The following is a 14,231-nucleotide window of genomic DNA, read 5'->3' as shown; positions in this document are numbered from 1 at the left end:
ACGGCGACGTTATTACCAAAAGCGTCCAAACAGGACCAACGTGCTGTTATTCTGTACTTGGCTACCGAAGGACAAACACTGGTGGACGTCCATTGGAGAATGAAGACTGTGTATGTGGCAGCATGTCTGTTGAAAACCCCGTTATGGAATGGTGCATAAATTTCCGTGCGCGTCGCATTTAGACACAAGACGACGGTCGATCTGAGAGGCCAGCCTCATCCATTACGTACAACAGCAACTCAAGTGGGAGACACTCGAGTCCTGATCTCTCCCCATGCGATTATCACGCCTTCCGTCCCCTCAGAAAGTCCTGGAAGGGTCGACGCCTCCTGTCGGACGAGGATGTGCAGCAGGACACGGTGTTCTACAACACGGGGATCCTCAACCACGGTGGGATGAGTACCTCAGTGCTCATGACGATTTTTCCTGATTGGCATCCCGATTCAGGACTGTACGACCGAAACATTTTGATTGCCCCTGTTCACTCCTCACATTACTGTATTTCCCAGATTCTGAGGCACACAAGTGGACACGTTTCTCCATGTCAGCGGCTTGTCGTGACGTAGTCGCTTCCTTGCACTTTGCAGTTTCATATTTATTTTCAATTTTTCTGATCTTGATTTGATCTCTTCTTCCCGGTATGAAAGAAAGCCAAGTATCGCTTAAATATTCAAAACTTATTGACAGATGTACAAAGCCTCTATAACACTGCCGGAACGATCTCCATAGCGACTCTCTTTACAGCTAGCTACCTGTTCTTGGACTTAAACTTTCACAGGACTGCCACTGATATTTCCGTCATTTTTCACTGTATCGGAAAAAGGTAAGGAACAAAAATTCACCACGAGCTGTTTTCGTGTAAAAACAACCCTAACAGTGATAGTCTGCATCGAGTTTTATGCTTTAGGTCCCTTGTTAAGCACCCCCCTAGTGGTGAAATTCTTAGACAACTTACAGGTAAAAAAAGCATACTCGAACATTTTTGAAGCTGTAACACCAGTTTCATTAAAATTAACCCATCCACTTTCCCGTGATTCTGTAACAGACACAGACAAATATTACTGTATCGGAAACAGATATATGTTGGGTATTCAGTTCGATGGCTGGTTGGATCCTCCACAGCTCTGCCAACAGCTGTCATAGATAGCCTAGGCGTTACTGAAGAGGCATACTAGGGAAATGAGGAGTGAGGTATTTTCCCATTGATTTCCTCACCGAGCCAGAAGTTGCTTTTAAGTATGAGTCTGCCAAGCCCACAGAAATGCATGCACCAACCGACTCTATGAGCGATATTTTCACACCATTCATATTACTAGCTTCGCTCATACCTCGGTCACTTCCATATTGTGAAAGCCAAGGATGAGACTGAGACAGGTCAATGAAAGTAACAAATTTATTCTAGCCCATACCAGACGACATAGCGTACTCTAAAGACTACACCTCGCCAGCAAAAGCAACTGGAAAGGTATATAGAACAAAAATTCCCCATGAACCATTTTCGTGTAAAACCAGCCGTAAGAGACATACACCGAGTTTTAATGAGACCCCTTCTGAAGAACCCTTGTGGTGAAAGTTTTGGACAACTAATAGCTAAGATCCTACTCAACCTGTTTTGACACTGTAATACCAAGTTTCATTAAAATCCACTCATCCATTTTCCCCTGATGCTGTAACGGACACAGACAAACATTAGGCTGAACTCGACATAGGGCATTGACTTCAGTATTCTTGTCAGAATACAATACCAACCGACTGGCATGCCGCGGTCAAAAGCAATGGTTTCATATGGAATGCTCTATCAAATGAAAGACCACACATTTTCACACTTTTAACGAACAGTACTACACTGCCGTTCTAAGAGTGCCAAGTTCCAGAGCTGGACTGACCAGGCCGCAGACAGCCGTGAACACTCCTCTGCCGTATTTCGTTCATTCCACAGCGCTTCAGAGAAGGTATCCAATAGCTGGAATAACCTACTAAGATGAACCAATGTGTTAGGTACCAGTAGTTATTAGAAAATGTATGAACCAGAGAACCAGACGAATGGCATGCTAAAAAAAACAGAAAGTTATCTAACTCCCCAACCACTTCCCGCTAATATTCAGGACGGCTGTTTGACTCGGTACGCAGCGGTAATCCCATCTATCGGAGATAAGTGGCAGCTAAAGAAACAAAGCACTTCACAACAGTGTTCAATGTAATGCTATTGCTGATCAGTTTTATGAGCTTTCGATATTGTAGGTCTTCACATGTAGTTTTCTTCCGACTCTGTGATATTAGGGCATCTAATATAAAGGAAGCCCGTTCTCTCTTTTTATGACTCCCTCTTGACTTATTCTTCAAGCGATCGTTCAATTATGATTGTTTTCTTATTTTTATAATGATCTTCATAATTTTCCTTGTCTATATGGATCAAAGACCACGCGGTTTAACACCTTATGACAACAACCACCGCCAGTTAACTATTGAACAATATTTCGATGTTAGTGGTGCTCGGCGTTGATATGGTCTACGCAACAGAAATCTATTATCATAGTCGGCACGGTAAAACTGTACAAGACATAAATGATTGGAAATTGTATTCTCTATAACTTTTGCTACGTAGTACTTTTCGATAGGATCAATAACGTAGGTATTTAAAAAATATATTTTAGGCGCCTTTCCCTAAACAACTTTTTCATCGAGCGTGAATAAAGTTATTTCTAGCCTAGACCAGGGCCTCTCAGCGTGCATGCGCCGTGCAGTGCACGGGCGCAAGGTGCAGTAGACGACTTCACTAGGTTGACCAGAGTGCAAACTCCCACTCCACTTCCCCTACACCTGTCTCACCCGTTCAGCCTGTCTTCGCCTTCTCCACCTTCCCCGCTGATCCTCCCCTCACTGCGAAATGTTTATGTGCGGTGAGCAGGGACACTGTTGTATGGGTCAACGTTACCGGGGTTAAAATACTCTTCTTTCAATTTGGTTTGAGCAGACCATTTATCTTCTCTAGCTCTTATTTTCCTTTATCTTTGCAATGATACCAGTTATGCCTGGAACAAGGGACTGGCTAACAGAAATTTGAGAGCATTCTTTAAATTACAATCAGAAATAGGCCTACTCGCACGCAATCTAGTTTTCGTACAAGTCAAAGCAGGACAAAAATACCTTCCACACATGCATGTGGAACCAAATATAGAAATAATCTTAGCTGCTTCTCGATGCAGCTTAGGAAAATCTTCCTTCGACAAATTCTCGTAGAATTTGAGCTAAGCCTTTGTATTGGAAAATCTTTTTTGATTAACTTATCACATAATTATTGTCCCACGGATTAACCATTTGGCTTTATCGTCACGACTGACAAAGAAATACGAAAGTTCCCAGTTCGATTGGAATGGACTTTCGGAAGTCTGCTTTCTTTGAAACAGGTTGCTCCATTATTATTGTGTTGTTGTCTTGCGCTTATCTATTTCACTGGTAAACAAGCCGTCTATCACCGAACGCTTCGTCGCTCTCAGCGCACTACACCATCCGAGTCAAGCCGAGTTGAGTCGAGACGGAACGATGCACAGTACACGGAGTCTCTGCGCCTCGATATGCACGCGTGAGATTTTGAGCGTTTAAGAGGCCCTGGCCTAGACTGTAGTGCTTTATTCGCCGACTCTGGTTACCGATTTTCATTAAATTCTATTCATCCATTTTCACGTGGTTCGGCAAATGTATGGACTTAGCAACAAAAAACGATATTCATGAACATCTCTGTTATCATAGCCGGTGCGGTAAAAATGTACACGACGTAAGTGATAAGAAATTTAATTCTATATAACTTTAGTTACCGTATCTAGTATTTATCGATAGCACCACTAATAACATCGATTTTTGAGAACTGAATTTTAGGCCTTCCTCTAAACTACCATATTACTCAGCGTCAATAAAATTATTTATAGCTTAGATTATAGCGCTTTATTTCCCGACTTTACATACCGATTTTCATTAAATTCTCTTCCGCCATTTCCTCGCAATGCGCGTGCATACATACATACATACATACATACATACATACATACCGTATCGGAAACACCGCTACGTGAAAACAAGTTCGAAGTATGTGTGTTAACTTCGTGCGAGGTGGAGGATAGGCAGCCCGCCGAACTCGCTGACGTGCACAGCCGTGACATAGCCGCTTCGAACTAACTCCACGCAGCCAGGCGTGACCATATATGGTAATGTTCCGACCCATGTGTGAAAGTCTACTTGGAGTAAAGATGTTGTTATTTTGACACTGCCAACGTGGAGACCATCGTAACAGATGCAATCTATCAAATTCTCGAGAAAATCCACCATGTACTTTGGGAGTTATTGAGGTGGATAATATCCACGTTTCTAGATGCTTCGTCACATCCATTTATAAAAGAAGGGCGATCCAGGCTACAGATTTAGTAACACTCTACCGTCTCTGCGATACGGGTGACGGGTGGAGCTCTACAAGTGCGGCAGACCGAACCTATGGTCGGACGTGACTTCGCATCTCGAGTGCTCAGTTCCAGCGGAGACGGAACTTTATAATTTTCTTCAAGTGTCGTATTAGGACTTGTGTTTCAGTGACAAACTGAAGGAACATAGAATTTTTCTCGTGAGTGTTGTAACTCTTCCAAGTGCTACATTTGAACTTGCGGTTGAACTTGTGTTTCGTAAACAGACTCTGAGAACAGAGAACATTTCCGAGTGTCATATTTGAACTTGTGTTTTGCGACAAGCTGTGGGAACATAGAACTTTTCTTATGAGTGTTGTAATTTTCCAAGTACCACACTGAACTTGTGTTTCGTGACGAACTGTGGAAACTTAGAATATTTCCGAGTATTACGTTTGAACTTGTGTTACGTGACAAATTGTGGGAACATAGAATATGTCTGAGTGTCACATTTGAACTTATAATTAAACTTAAAACAGACTGTGGAAACGAAGAGTATCCATGCCATATCTGAATTTGTGTCTCCCTCTCGTGAAGTTCCCAGAGAACATAGGATTTTTCAGTGCCATATCTGAACTTACAAATTCTACTTCATAATCATTTTTTTCACAGACAGTGTCAGACTCTTTCGAAGCGCAGTTTAACTTTAATGTTCATTTAATGACATTGCTAAACAGTCTTCAAGTACACGTAATTTTTGTTTATAGACGGAATGGGACATTTTCGAGTGCCATTAAATTTGCTTAATTTATTACGAGCGTGCTAATGTGTCCTGAACTTGTATGAACTGTGCGTATTGCGCTCAATATTGCGTTCTGATTATAAACTGACGAAGTCAGTAAGTTAGGAACTGTGATGATAAAGATTGGTGATCTAATAGAACATTCCAGTCTGCCACACCAATGCCAGCGGACTTACGTCGTGAACTTGACATTATAAATTGTACATAATTTTCCCAAGTATTAATTCAGCTGACATCCAACATGTGGTCAGATATTCAGTTTAGTTGCCTTACTCTCAAGTAATAATTTATGAACCTATCAATGAGGTGTTTGAATCAAGACTTGAGTGTCAATTTCATTAATATTTGACATATCTCACTTGCAATGAATGAATACAATATTCAAAGGTCAATGTTAATTTATTTAACAGTGCTACAAGTGAGTTGAATGCCATACGGGGGACTTGTGTGCGCGTCACGCCTGACCTCTCAGTGTTATCGTGTGAGACGGGACCCCGCAACGTTTTTTTTTACTTTTTTTAAATGTAGTATTTAATCGTTCAGCATAAATACATGCTATATCAGATTACTGTTGACAAGAGATAAAATAAAAAACCACCATACAAACAACAAACAAAACTCTTAGTACATAACAAAACAAGGCAAAAATAATCACTTACTAAGGACGAGATTTGAAGTCGACCTCCTGTAGGCCCTTCTGTAACTAGAATAAGTGAGGAGAGTTTGTAATAAAGTGCTGGAAAAGATACACACACGGATAATAAAATTTAAAAAAAAAATATAAAGCAATTGGTCACTAACTCAAAGGGATGTTCCAGTTTTTCTAGTCAAGTTAACTCTTATTTTCTTGGTAATGCTTGTTATACTAATATTTCATTGAGAAGTAAATTGGCAGTTGAATAAAGGAAGCACTGAGCAACAATAGCACTCGAGTGTAAATTCGTACTTGTTGATTTATTTTATTTTTGATATACACAAACACTCACTGTTCATCTTCAGATTCTTCTCTTGGCGAAAGTAAAAGATTTTGAGGAAGTCTACTTTTAATCCGTCGTGGAAGTGTGGATCGTTTTCCAAGGGCGAAGAACACAGCACCAGGCACATTTTGGAGTTTCTTGAAGAACGTCTTGGCGTGCATTGAAATCACGTGTTCCAAAGTGTCTAACTAAAGTTCACGATGTAACTGTTTGTTCCGGACGTACCAAGGAGCGTTGGTGATGATACGGAGAACTTTGTTTTGGAATGATTGCAGACGTCTGATAGTGGTTCGAGCCGCCCCTCCCCAGACTGGACAGGCGTATGTGAATAAGGGACGGAGCAGTGATTTGTAGAGAAGTAATCCACATTCAAATTTGAGGGAAGATTTCCCGTTTAGGAGAGGATATAGTCTTCTTAGTCGTGCATAACTTAGATTTAATTTCCGATTTATGTGGTATTTCCATGATAAGCGACGGTCAAGGAATACTCCCAGGTACTTCACGGCCTTGTCGTTAGGCGTCCATTGTATGGCTGTTCCATTTAGGAAGATTGGTGGTGGGAGAGGTGGACGTCGAGGAGTAAAGATCATGGTTTCACATTTTGGTACATTCAGTGAAATTCTCCAGTCATCTAACCACGTTGATATGTTTTGCAGAGAGGCTTGCAGTCGACGAGTGGCAGTTAAAATGTCATGGTGGGATGTGAAGACAGCAGTATCATCTGCATACATTGCGACGTTGACGAATGGAGGCGATGGAATGTCATGGGTATAAATGTTGAAGAGAGTTGGACCAAGAATAGAACCTTGTGGGACTCCGGCGTTGATGAGCCGATTTGTTGAATACGTGGAATTGATACGTACGCGAAAGATACGCTGATTCAAGAAGCTGTAGATGATGCTGTATATATAATGTGGAATTCCGATTGTGTGCAATTTGTATAACAGGCCTTTATGCCAAACTTTATCAAATGCCTTTGTAAAATCTAAGAACGCTGCAAGAGTGTGATGTTTGAGCTCGAAACCTTGCGCAATGTGTTCCGTAAGACGTAGTAGCTGATGAGTTGTCAAATGCCGTTGACGGAAGCCAAACTGGTGATGTGGAAGGAGAGATATGTCCTCTAAGAAATTATTTAGACGTTTAAGGATGATTTTCTCAAATAATTTGGATAATGTTGGTAATAAACTTATTGGTCGGTAACTCGTGGATAGTATCGAAGGTTTCCCAGGTTTGTGAATTGCAATTATTTCTGCATGCTTCCATGTGTCGGGAAAGTACCCAAGCCGAAAAAGAGCATTGAATATAGATGTAAGGAATGATAGTGCTTTTCGAGTGAGGTGCTTCAAGGCTATGTTAGGGATGAGATCATGTCCATCAGCTTTCTTGACGGGCAGGTTCTTGATCAGATTTCGTATTTCTCCCGGTGAGGTAAATTTGATTCTTTCTGGAACTGTAGGGCAGAATGTTGGAAACGCTTCTATTTCACTATTATACTCGTGATTGATTGGTGGGTTTGGAGTGAAGGAAGCTTCAAAAAAATCTGCAAGTATATCACATTTTTCAGATTCATACAAATAATGGGTATCAGATGCTTTCAGAGGAGGAATAAGGCTTGGTTTATGCAGTATTCGTTTGGTTTCCTTCCAGAGTGTACAATCATCAGGCGACAGACCAGAGAGATGATGCTGGTACGAAGCATAACGGTGATTATATAAAGTTGTGCGTACTAATCTGATAAGCTGGTTTAATCTATGATGTTGCCAAGGTAGGCGCTGAGCCTGCCACAGACGGCGCATTTTATGTTTAGCCTTGATGAGTCTTAAAATTCTGAGGGGAAATGTTGAGTGAAGAGGTGGCTGTTGTGGCCTCCTTTGGGACACAGTAGCTGCTTTGAGTGAAGTAGTTATAATGATGGTGAAGTGGAAAATGGCATTGTCAAGATCTTCTCTAGTCTTGAGGGGCATATTTGATTGAAGACAGGAGTCAAACTGGTGGTGATAAATGTCCCAATTAATATAACCATGAGTAAGAGTACGTGGTTGTTGAACGAAAGTTTCAGCAGAAAAGGATGTAATTACTGGACAGTGATTCGAATCCATTTCAGCCACTGGTTTCATATAAATGGGGAAGGCGACGTTTTTGATTAGGGCTATGTCGAGAATGTCCGGCTGGTGATTGAAGTTAGATGGGTAATGAGTCGGTTCGTCTGGAGCAGCGACGTGGATTGGCATGAAGTTCAGTTGCTGCTAACAGCTGTCTACCATTGGGAATTGTTACACGACAGCCCCAAATCTCGTTCTTGCTGTTAAGATCTCCCATTAGGATGGTTGGTAACTGGTCTTGAAACAATAATCTTATATCTTCAACGTGGAGTCGAGCTGATAGGGGTTTATAGGCTGCTATGACTGTTAAAGGGGTTCCATTGCGTAATTCAATTTTAACAGCACAAGCTTCGATAGTGGTTAACTGTGGTAAGTCTTTTCTTTATGATGACTGCCACTCCACCAGAGGCAACAGGAGCTTGGCGATCACATTGGTAAATGTTGAAACCAGGTGCTGTAAAACGTTCATGTTCAACGAGATGAGTTTCAGAAATGCATGCTACATCTATATTATGGCGGGGCATGAACTCCAAGAAGGAGGCACGTTTGACCTTCAAACCGTTAGCATTCCAGTTGAGAAATGTGAGATGGGAAAACAGAGGATTGGCACTAACAACCATTGTTAAGGAGTTCTGAGAGTAATTTCATGATAAATGGTTTGATTTGGGGGATGAAAGGCGTAAGAAAGGCTAAAATCTGTTGGACAAGGCTGGAAGACGATGCAGGTTGAGAAGAATTTTGCGGTGGATTCTGAGCTGAATATACTAGGTTTTGCGGAGAAGGTTGAGAAAGCGGGCGTTGCCATGCTGATGGGTTAGGGGTTCGAACGAGCGAAGGTCGAGATGGTAGCGGAGGAAAGTTCGTAGCATTATTAGCTGGTGGTGGGGGCGATAATGTTGGGCTGGGTGCTGGTGAACATCGGTGTTGGAGGAGAAGTACTTGCAAGCCTGAGCTTGTTCTTCATATTGAGAAAATATGGGCAGCCTTTGTAATTTGCAGCGTGATCTTCGCCGCAGTTGACACACGTTGGAAGTACTTGTCGTGTTTTATTGCATGCTGAATAGTGATGATTATTAGGGCATTTGACGCAGCGTGGACTTAACTTGCAGAAGATTTTAGTGTGACCGAACCGTTGACATCGGGTACACTGTGAGATGTCTTGTGGTTTGCGACGAAGTTCGACCGAAATAATGGCACGCTGAATGTGTGTCAAGTCAAAAATTCTTTTTGCATCTTCCGTGTTGTCCAATTCAACGGCGCAGAGGGGCATGGGCTGTTTATCTTTGAAAAGAAGCCGAGTAACTTTGCGTACCGGGAAGTTAAGCTCTTGTAACTCTGAATGGAGTTCCGAGTCAGTAACAGAGTATGGGACATCACGAATGATAACCTCATGGTGGTAGGGTCCTGAAAGCTATGAAATTGAAGTTCGGATTCTTCTAGAAATTTGGTGACGGAACGATAATCGCTGATAGTGGTAGTATTTATCTTGAGAAATTTGCCGCGCTGTTGTGTAGTGTAATCACTGCTGATTACAGTATTCAAGTCTCTAATAATTTGCTGATTATTATTTACTTCGTGGAGAAAGATTGGTGGCACGTTAACTTTAGGTGTTAATGGGGCAACATTATCGCCTGCAGTGTTATCATCCATGCGTTCAAGAGGAGCATACTTATTATGAACGGCTGTGAGATCTACCATGTACTTATTGTTTAATCTTGCAGCGGATACAGTTAATTTTTTACTGGGAGTCTGAAAACCATCGTCTTGTTGTAACGGGGGATCGGGAGAAGCAAGTGTTTCGTACGCACGTTTAAGTTCCGCAAGTTTACTTGGTTGTAAAATAGGTCGTGATGAGGTTGAAGACATAGGACGTTAATTAAGAAGTTCTGGACTTACATGATGTTGTTCCCGTCGTTGTGAATGCTGCTGCTGTGAAGCTGCTTGTTGCTCTAGATTTGATGAAACTTTCACTAAAGGCTGGTTTGTGTTGACTTGTTGACTGGGTTGAATTGGTTGCGTTGAATCCATGTCCGCTGACGACGAATAATATGTTAATAAACTTTCTTTTAATATAGTCCCCGTATCAGGGTTTATTCCATTAGCCATGTTGAGAGAAGTGTAAGTTCGTAGCGTGAATGCACACGAAGTGTAATTACACAAACACAGTGAAGAACGAACACACAATACACGTTATGCTACACTGTCAACACAAGCGAGAGGTAAGAGCTCGGAGTGACTTGCTTCGGCTGAAGCTCGCTAGCGACTGTGACCCGCAACGTGTGCACCTAGAAGTTCGAGAGCTTCCAGATCCTCTAGAACTTCGAGAAATTCTAGAACGTCGGGAACTTCACATCCAGTACGGGCGTGGTTCCTGTCCAGACCGTGCCCAGTAACCACCCCGGAGTCCGGAGATTCCAGCCTGCTACAACGCTTCAACTCAACTTGTATTAAAGGTGATATGAATTTGTTTCCAATGAACAATAAAATCAAATTTCTAAAGAAATCTAAGTTCAATGATCTAATACCCATCTCTGTACCAACTCCAATGTTTACGTACCACACCCTTAGAAATATTCCATGCTCTTCAAGCTAGTGTCAGCGGCCCCAAAGACAGACATTCTTTTTTCCCGGTACATTACATACATACATACATACATACATACATACATACATACATACATACATACATACATACATACAGATGCCACTGGCCCAAAAACAAATGTGCCTTAAATGTGTTCTATCTCGGAAACAATTCGGAATAGCGCATATGCCCATATGAAGTGTTTTGCTTCAAATGATTGTTCCTGTCATATCCATGAATAATGATCATTCCTCCTGTAAATATATAGATGAATATCTCTTATCATAGCCGGAACGGTAAATTTATATAAGACCTAAGTGATCGTAAATTGTATTACCTAGAACTTTTGTTACATAGTGTTTATCGGTAATACCAATAATAAGATATTTGAGAATTAAATATTAAGCCTTGCCCTAAATTACCATTTCACCCGGCGTGAATAAAATTATTTACAGCCTAGATTGTAGTGCCTTATTCGCCGACTTTGCATACCGATTTTCATCCATTCTCTCGTGATACGCGTACATACATACATACATACATGCATGCATACATACATACATACATACATACATACATACATACATACATACATACATACATACATACATACATGACCGATACAGAAATTCCATTCTTTTTTAATTCTGAACAATGTACAGGCAAAACACTTATATTATATAATGTATAGATGTTCCTACCTGTTGGAGTACTTCGGGCTGCAGGACATCCGGAGCTGTCACCAGGATGGACTGGACTCTGATCCCTTCACGAAATTGTTTCATGAGCCATTCAGTATCTCGTGCGAAATCAGAACCCGGTGGGATCCACAAACGCATCGGGTGCTTTTCCTGGTGAAAGCGCAGTATACCCAAGCTGCTTAGGATGACTATGCTCAAGCACCCAATGATGAATCGCCATGGATGACATCCAATAGCATACCCGTATCTGAAACATAACACCACCATAAATTCATAACAATTAAAAGAGAAGTTTTGAGAGACAGAGGAGAAGAGAGAGATTAATACACACAGGGATAGTTTGCACATTCACTGATCAATTATATAAATCTGCGTCCACATATTGGCGCTACAGCACTCCAGTAACGCTTAGGACTATGTATTGATAAGTTGATAACACACAGTTATGTTGAGACAGTCAGATCGTGTTGATGCATTAGCTGGAAGAACAGAATATTACCTTCTAGTTTCGGATCACCAGAAACTGAGGAGAGGGTACAGTTAATTGTATACCAGGTTATTTGATATATGCTTTTTATAATAATCCATGTAACATACTCGTGCCCACGAATAAATTATAATTAAATTCCTATTGTGCTTTATACCCATTTTTCCCTGTGTACTAGTTTCTAAGCTTCATGCATTAATCAAAATTATACACAAGTCGATTCAAATGGGCCGATTGCAGAAACGATAACTAGTTTTAAGCCTCAGACGACGTCTACCTAAACAACGTCTAAGTTGCGCACGGTCTTCTATTGCATGAACAATGTTCAGTCTGTGTTTAACTAGACATCATTTAAAGTTTCAATATTGATTCGAAAATGGAGATGGAAGTCTCTTTCATGCAACTCTTTGCCTGTCGCAACCAATGAAGTTCGTCGGTGTGCGCGCCAAACGTTAGTCAGCTGTCCTCTTCCTACACATTACACAAATATGGCTAAGCACGAGCATGACTTGCCCAAAGATAAGAATGTCGCATTCGGTGGAAATTAAATCTTATGATATTATCAACACTAAAGTGACACGCCACCGTACGAGGAAGTGTAGCTTTGATTATAGTGTTGTTACGGCGAGTGTAATCGAAATAGCTTCGGCGAAAGGAAGATGAAACAATAGTACCGGTACTGTGTAACCGAATGAGTTGTACGGGCCAGATGTAGCTTGCATTCTGAAGATCATAGGTTCGAAACGCATTATAGGCAGCCCTGCAGATTGTTTTCCGTAGTTTCCCTATTTTTACACTAGGCAAATACTAGGGCTGTTATTATGGCCACGGCTCTTCTTTACCAGTCCTTGCCTTTTCCTATCTCCTAGTTGCCGAAAACTTATTGAATTAGCGCAACGATTATAAAAATAAAAACACACGACCTACTTTTTAGTTGTCACTATTAGGGTCTATGTGTGCTTATTTAGCAGTAAATATAATATAAGTGAATCCCACCCGGTTGATGTATGTGACAGCCCTCTGACGATCAGGACAAGTAATTGTGATATGTATGTAGTCGAAGTGACCTATAATTCCATGGAAATTATCCCATATATAATCAAATATATCGGTTAGCAAGAACTGTAGTCAAGTTGACGGTTAACGGACTGTCCCTTTGTCAGTCTCTAGAACCAAGTCTCTTGAAAAGCGAAATCGTGTTTTAAGCTGTACCTCCCCGTATATTTCAAATGAATTGCTGCGATTTTGCAACAGACGAACCTTTTTTCCCGGAATCGTCTCAACTTGATAATGCAAAATTTATGTTTCTTCTTCTTCTTCTTCTTCGTCTTCTTCTTCTTCTTCTTCTTCTTCTTCTTCTTAATCTGTTTATCCTCCAGGGCCAGTTTTTCCCTCGGACTCAGCGAGGGATCCCACCTCTACCGCCTCAAGGGCAGTGCCCTGGAGCTTCAGACTTTGGGTCGGGGGATACAACTGGGGAGAATGACCGTACCTCGCCCAGGCAACCTTACCTGCTATGCTGAACAGGGGCCTCGTGGAGGGATGGGAAGATTGAATGGGACAGGCAAGGAAGAGGGAAGGAAGCGTCAGTGGCCTCAAGTTAGGTACCATCCCGGCATTTGCCTGGAGGAGAATTGGGAAACCACGGAAAACCACTTCCAGGATGGCTGAGGTGGGAATCGAACCCACCTCTACTCAGTTGACCTCCCGAGGCTAAGTGGACCCCGTTCCAGCCCTCATACCACTTTTCAAATTTCGTGCAGAGCCGGGAATCGAACCCGGACCTCCAGGGGTGGCAGCTAATCACGCTAACCACTACACCACAGAGGCGGACAAATGTTATGTTTCGTGGTACATAACCACTGATAGTTATTCACTCCTCACATATGAGTTTAAACAGTGTTCTCGTCAGTGTTTAAATATGGCCGGTTGAACATCGGCTTTAGACAGTGTCTAAGTGATAAATAACGTCTCTGCAATGCGGCAGCCATACTTAGACATTGTTTAACCGTAGACATCGTCTATACGCCGTTCCTGCAATCGGCTCATTCTTTCCATTAGTGCTTATTTCCTGTTCTTTTATTTTCCTTTGCCCCAAATGTCTTATTACACAAAATGATTTTATTGAATTTCCCGCTGCGATCCAGTCTCAGTTGCATTAGATGTATCTATAATGTTCCAGCTTCT

The 14,231-nt window shown here is 41.6% G+C and overlaps 1 protein-coding gene across 3 annotated transcripts in view; it reads right to left on the bottom strand.

Annotated features, from left to right (window-relative positions):
- Window positions 1–14,231, bottom strand: part of LOC136864060 (patched domain-containing protein 3) — a 752,635-nt gene that overhangs the window by 534,167 nt on the left and 204,237 nt on the right. For all 3 annotated transcript variants that reach the window (XM_067140595.2, XM_067140594.2, XM_067140596.2), the window contains exon 2: window positions 11,558–11,804. In XM_067140595.2, the coding sequence (XP_066996696.1) occupies window positions 11,558–11,804 (247 nt within the window). The remainder of the gene's footprint in view (window positions 1–11,557; window positions 11,805–14,231) is intronic.

Source organism: Anabrus simplex, chromosome 2 (genome assembly GCF_040414725.1).
Source record: "Anabrus simplex isolate iqAnaSimp1 chromosome 2, ASM4041472v1, whole genome shotgun sequence".
In the NCBI taxonomy this organism is placed as follows: domain Eukaryota; kingdom Metazoa; phylum Arthropoda; class Insecta; order Orthoptera; family Tettigoniidae; genus Anabrus; species Anabrus simplex.
This window is presented reverse-complemented; position numbering and strand designations above follow the sequence as displayed.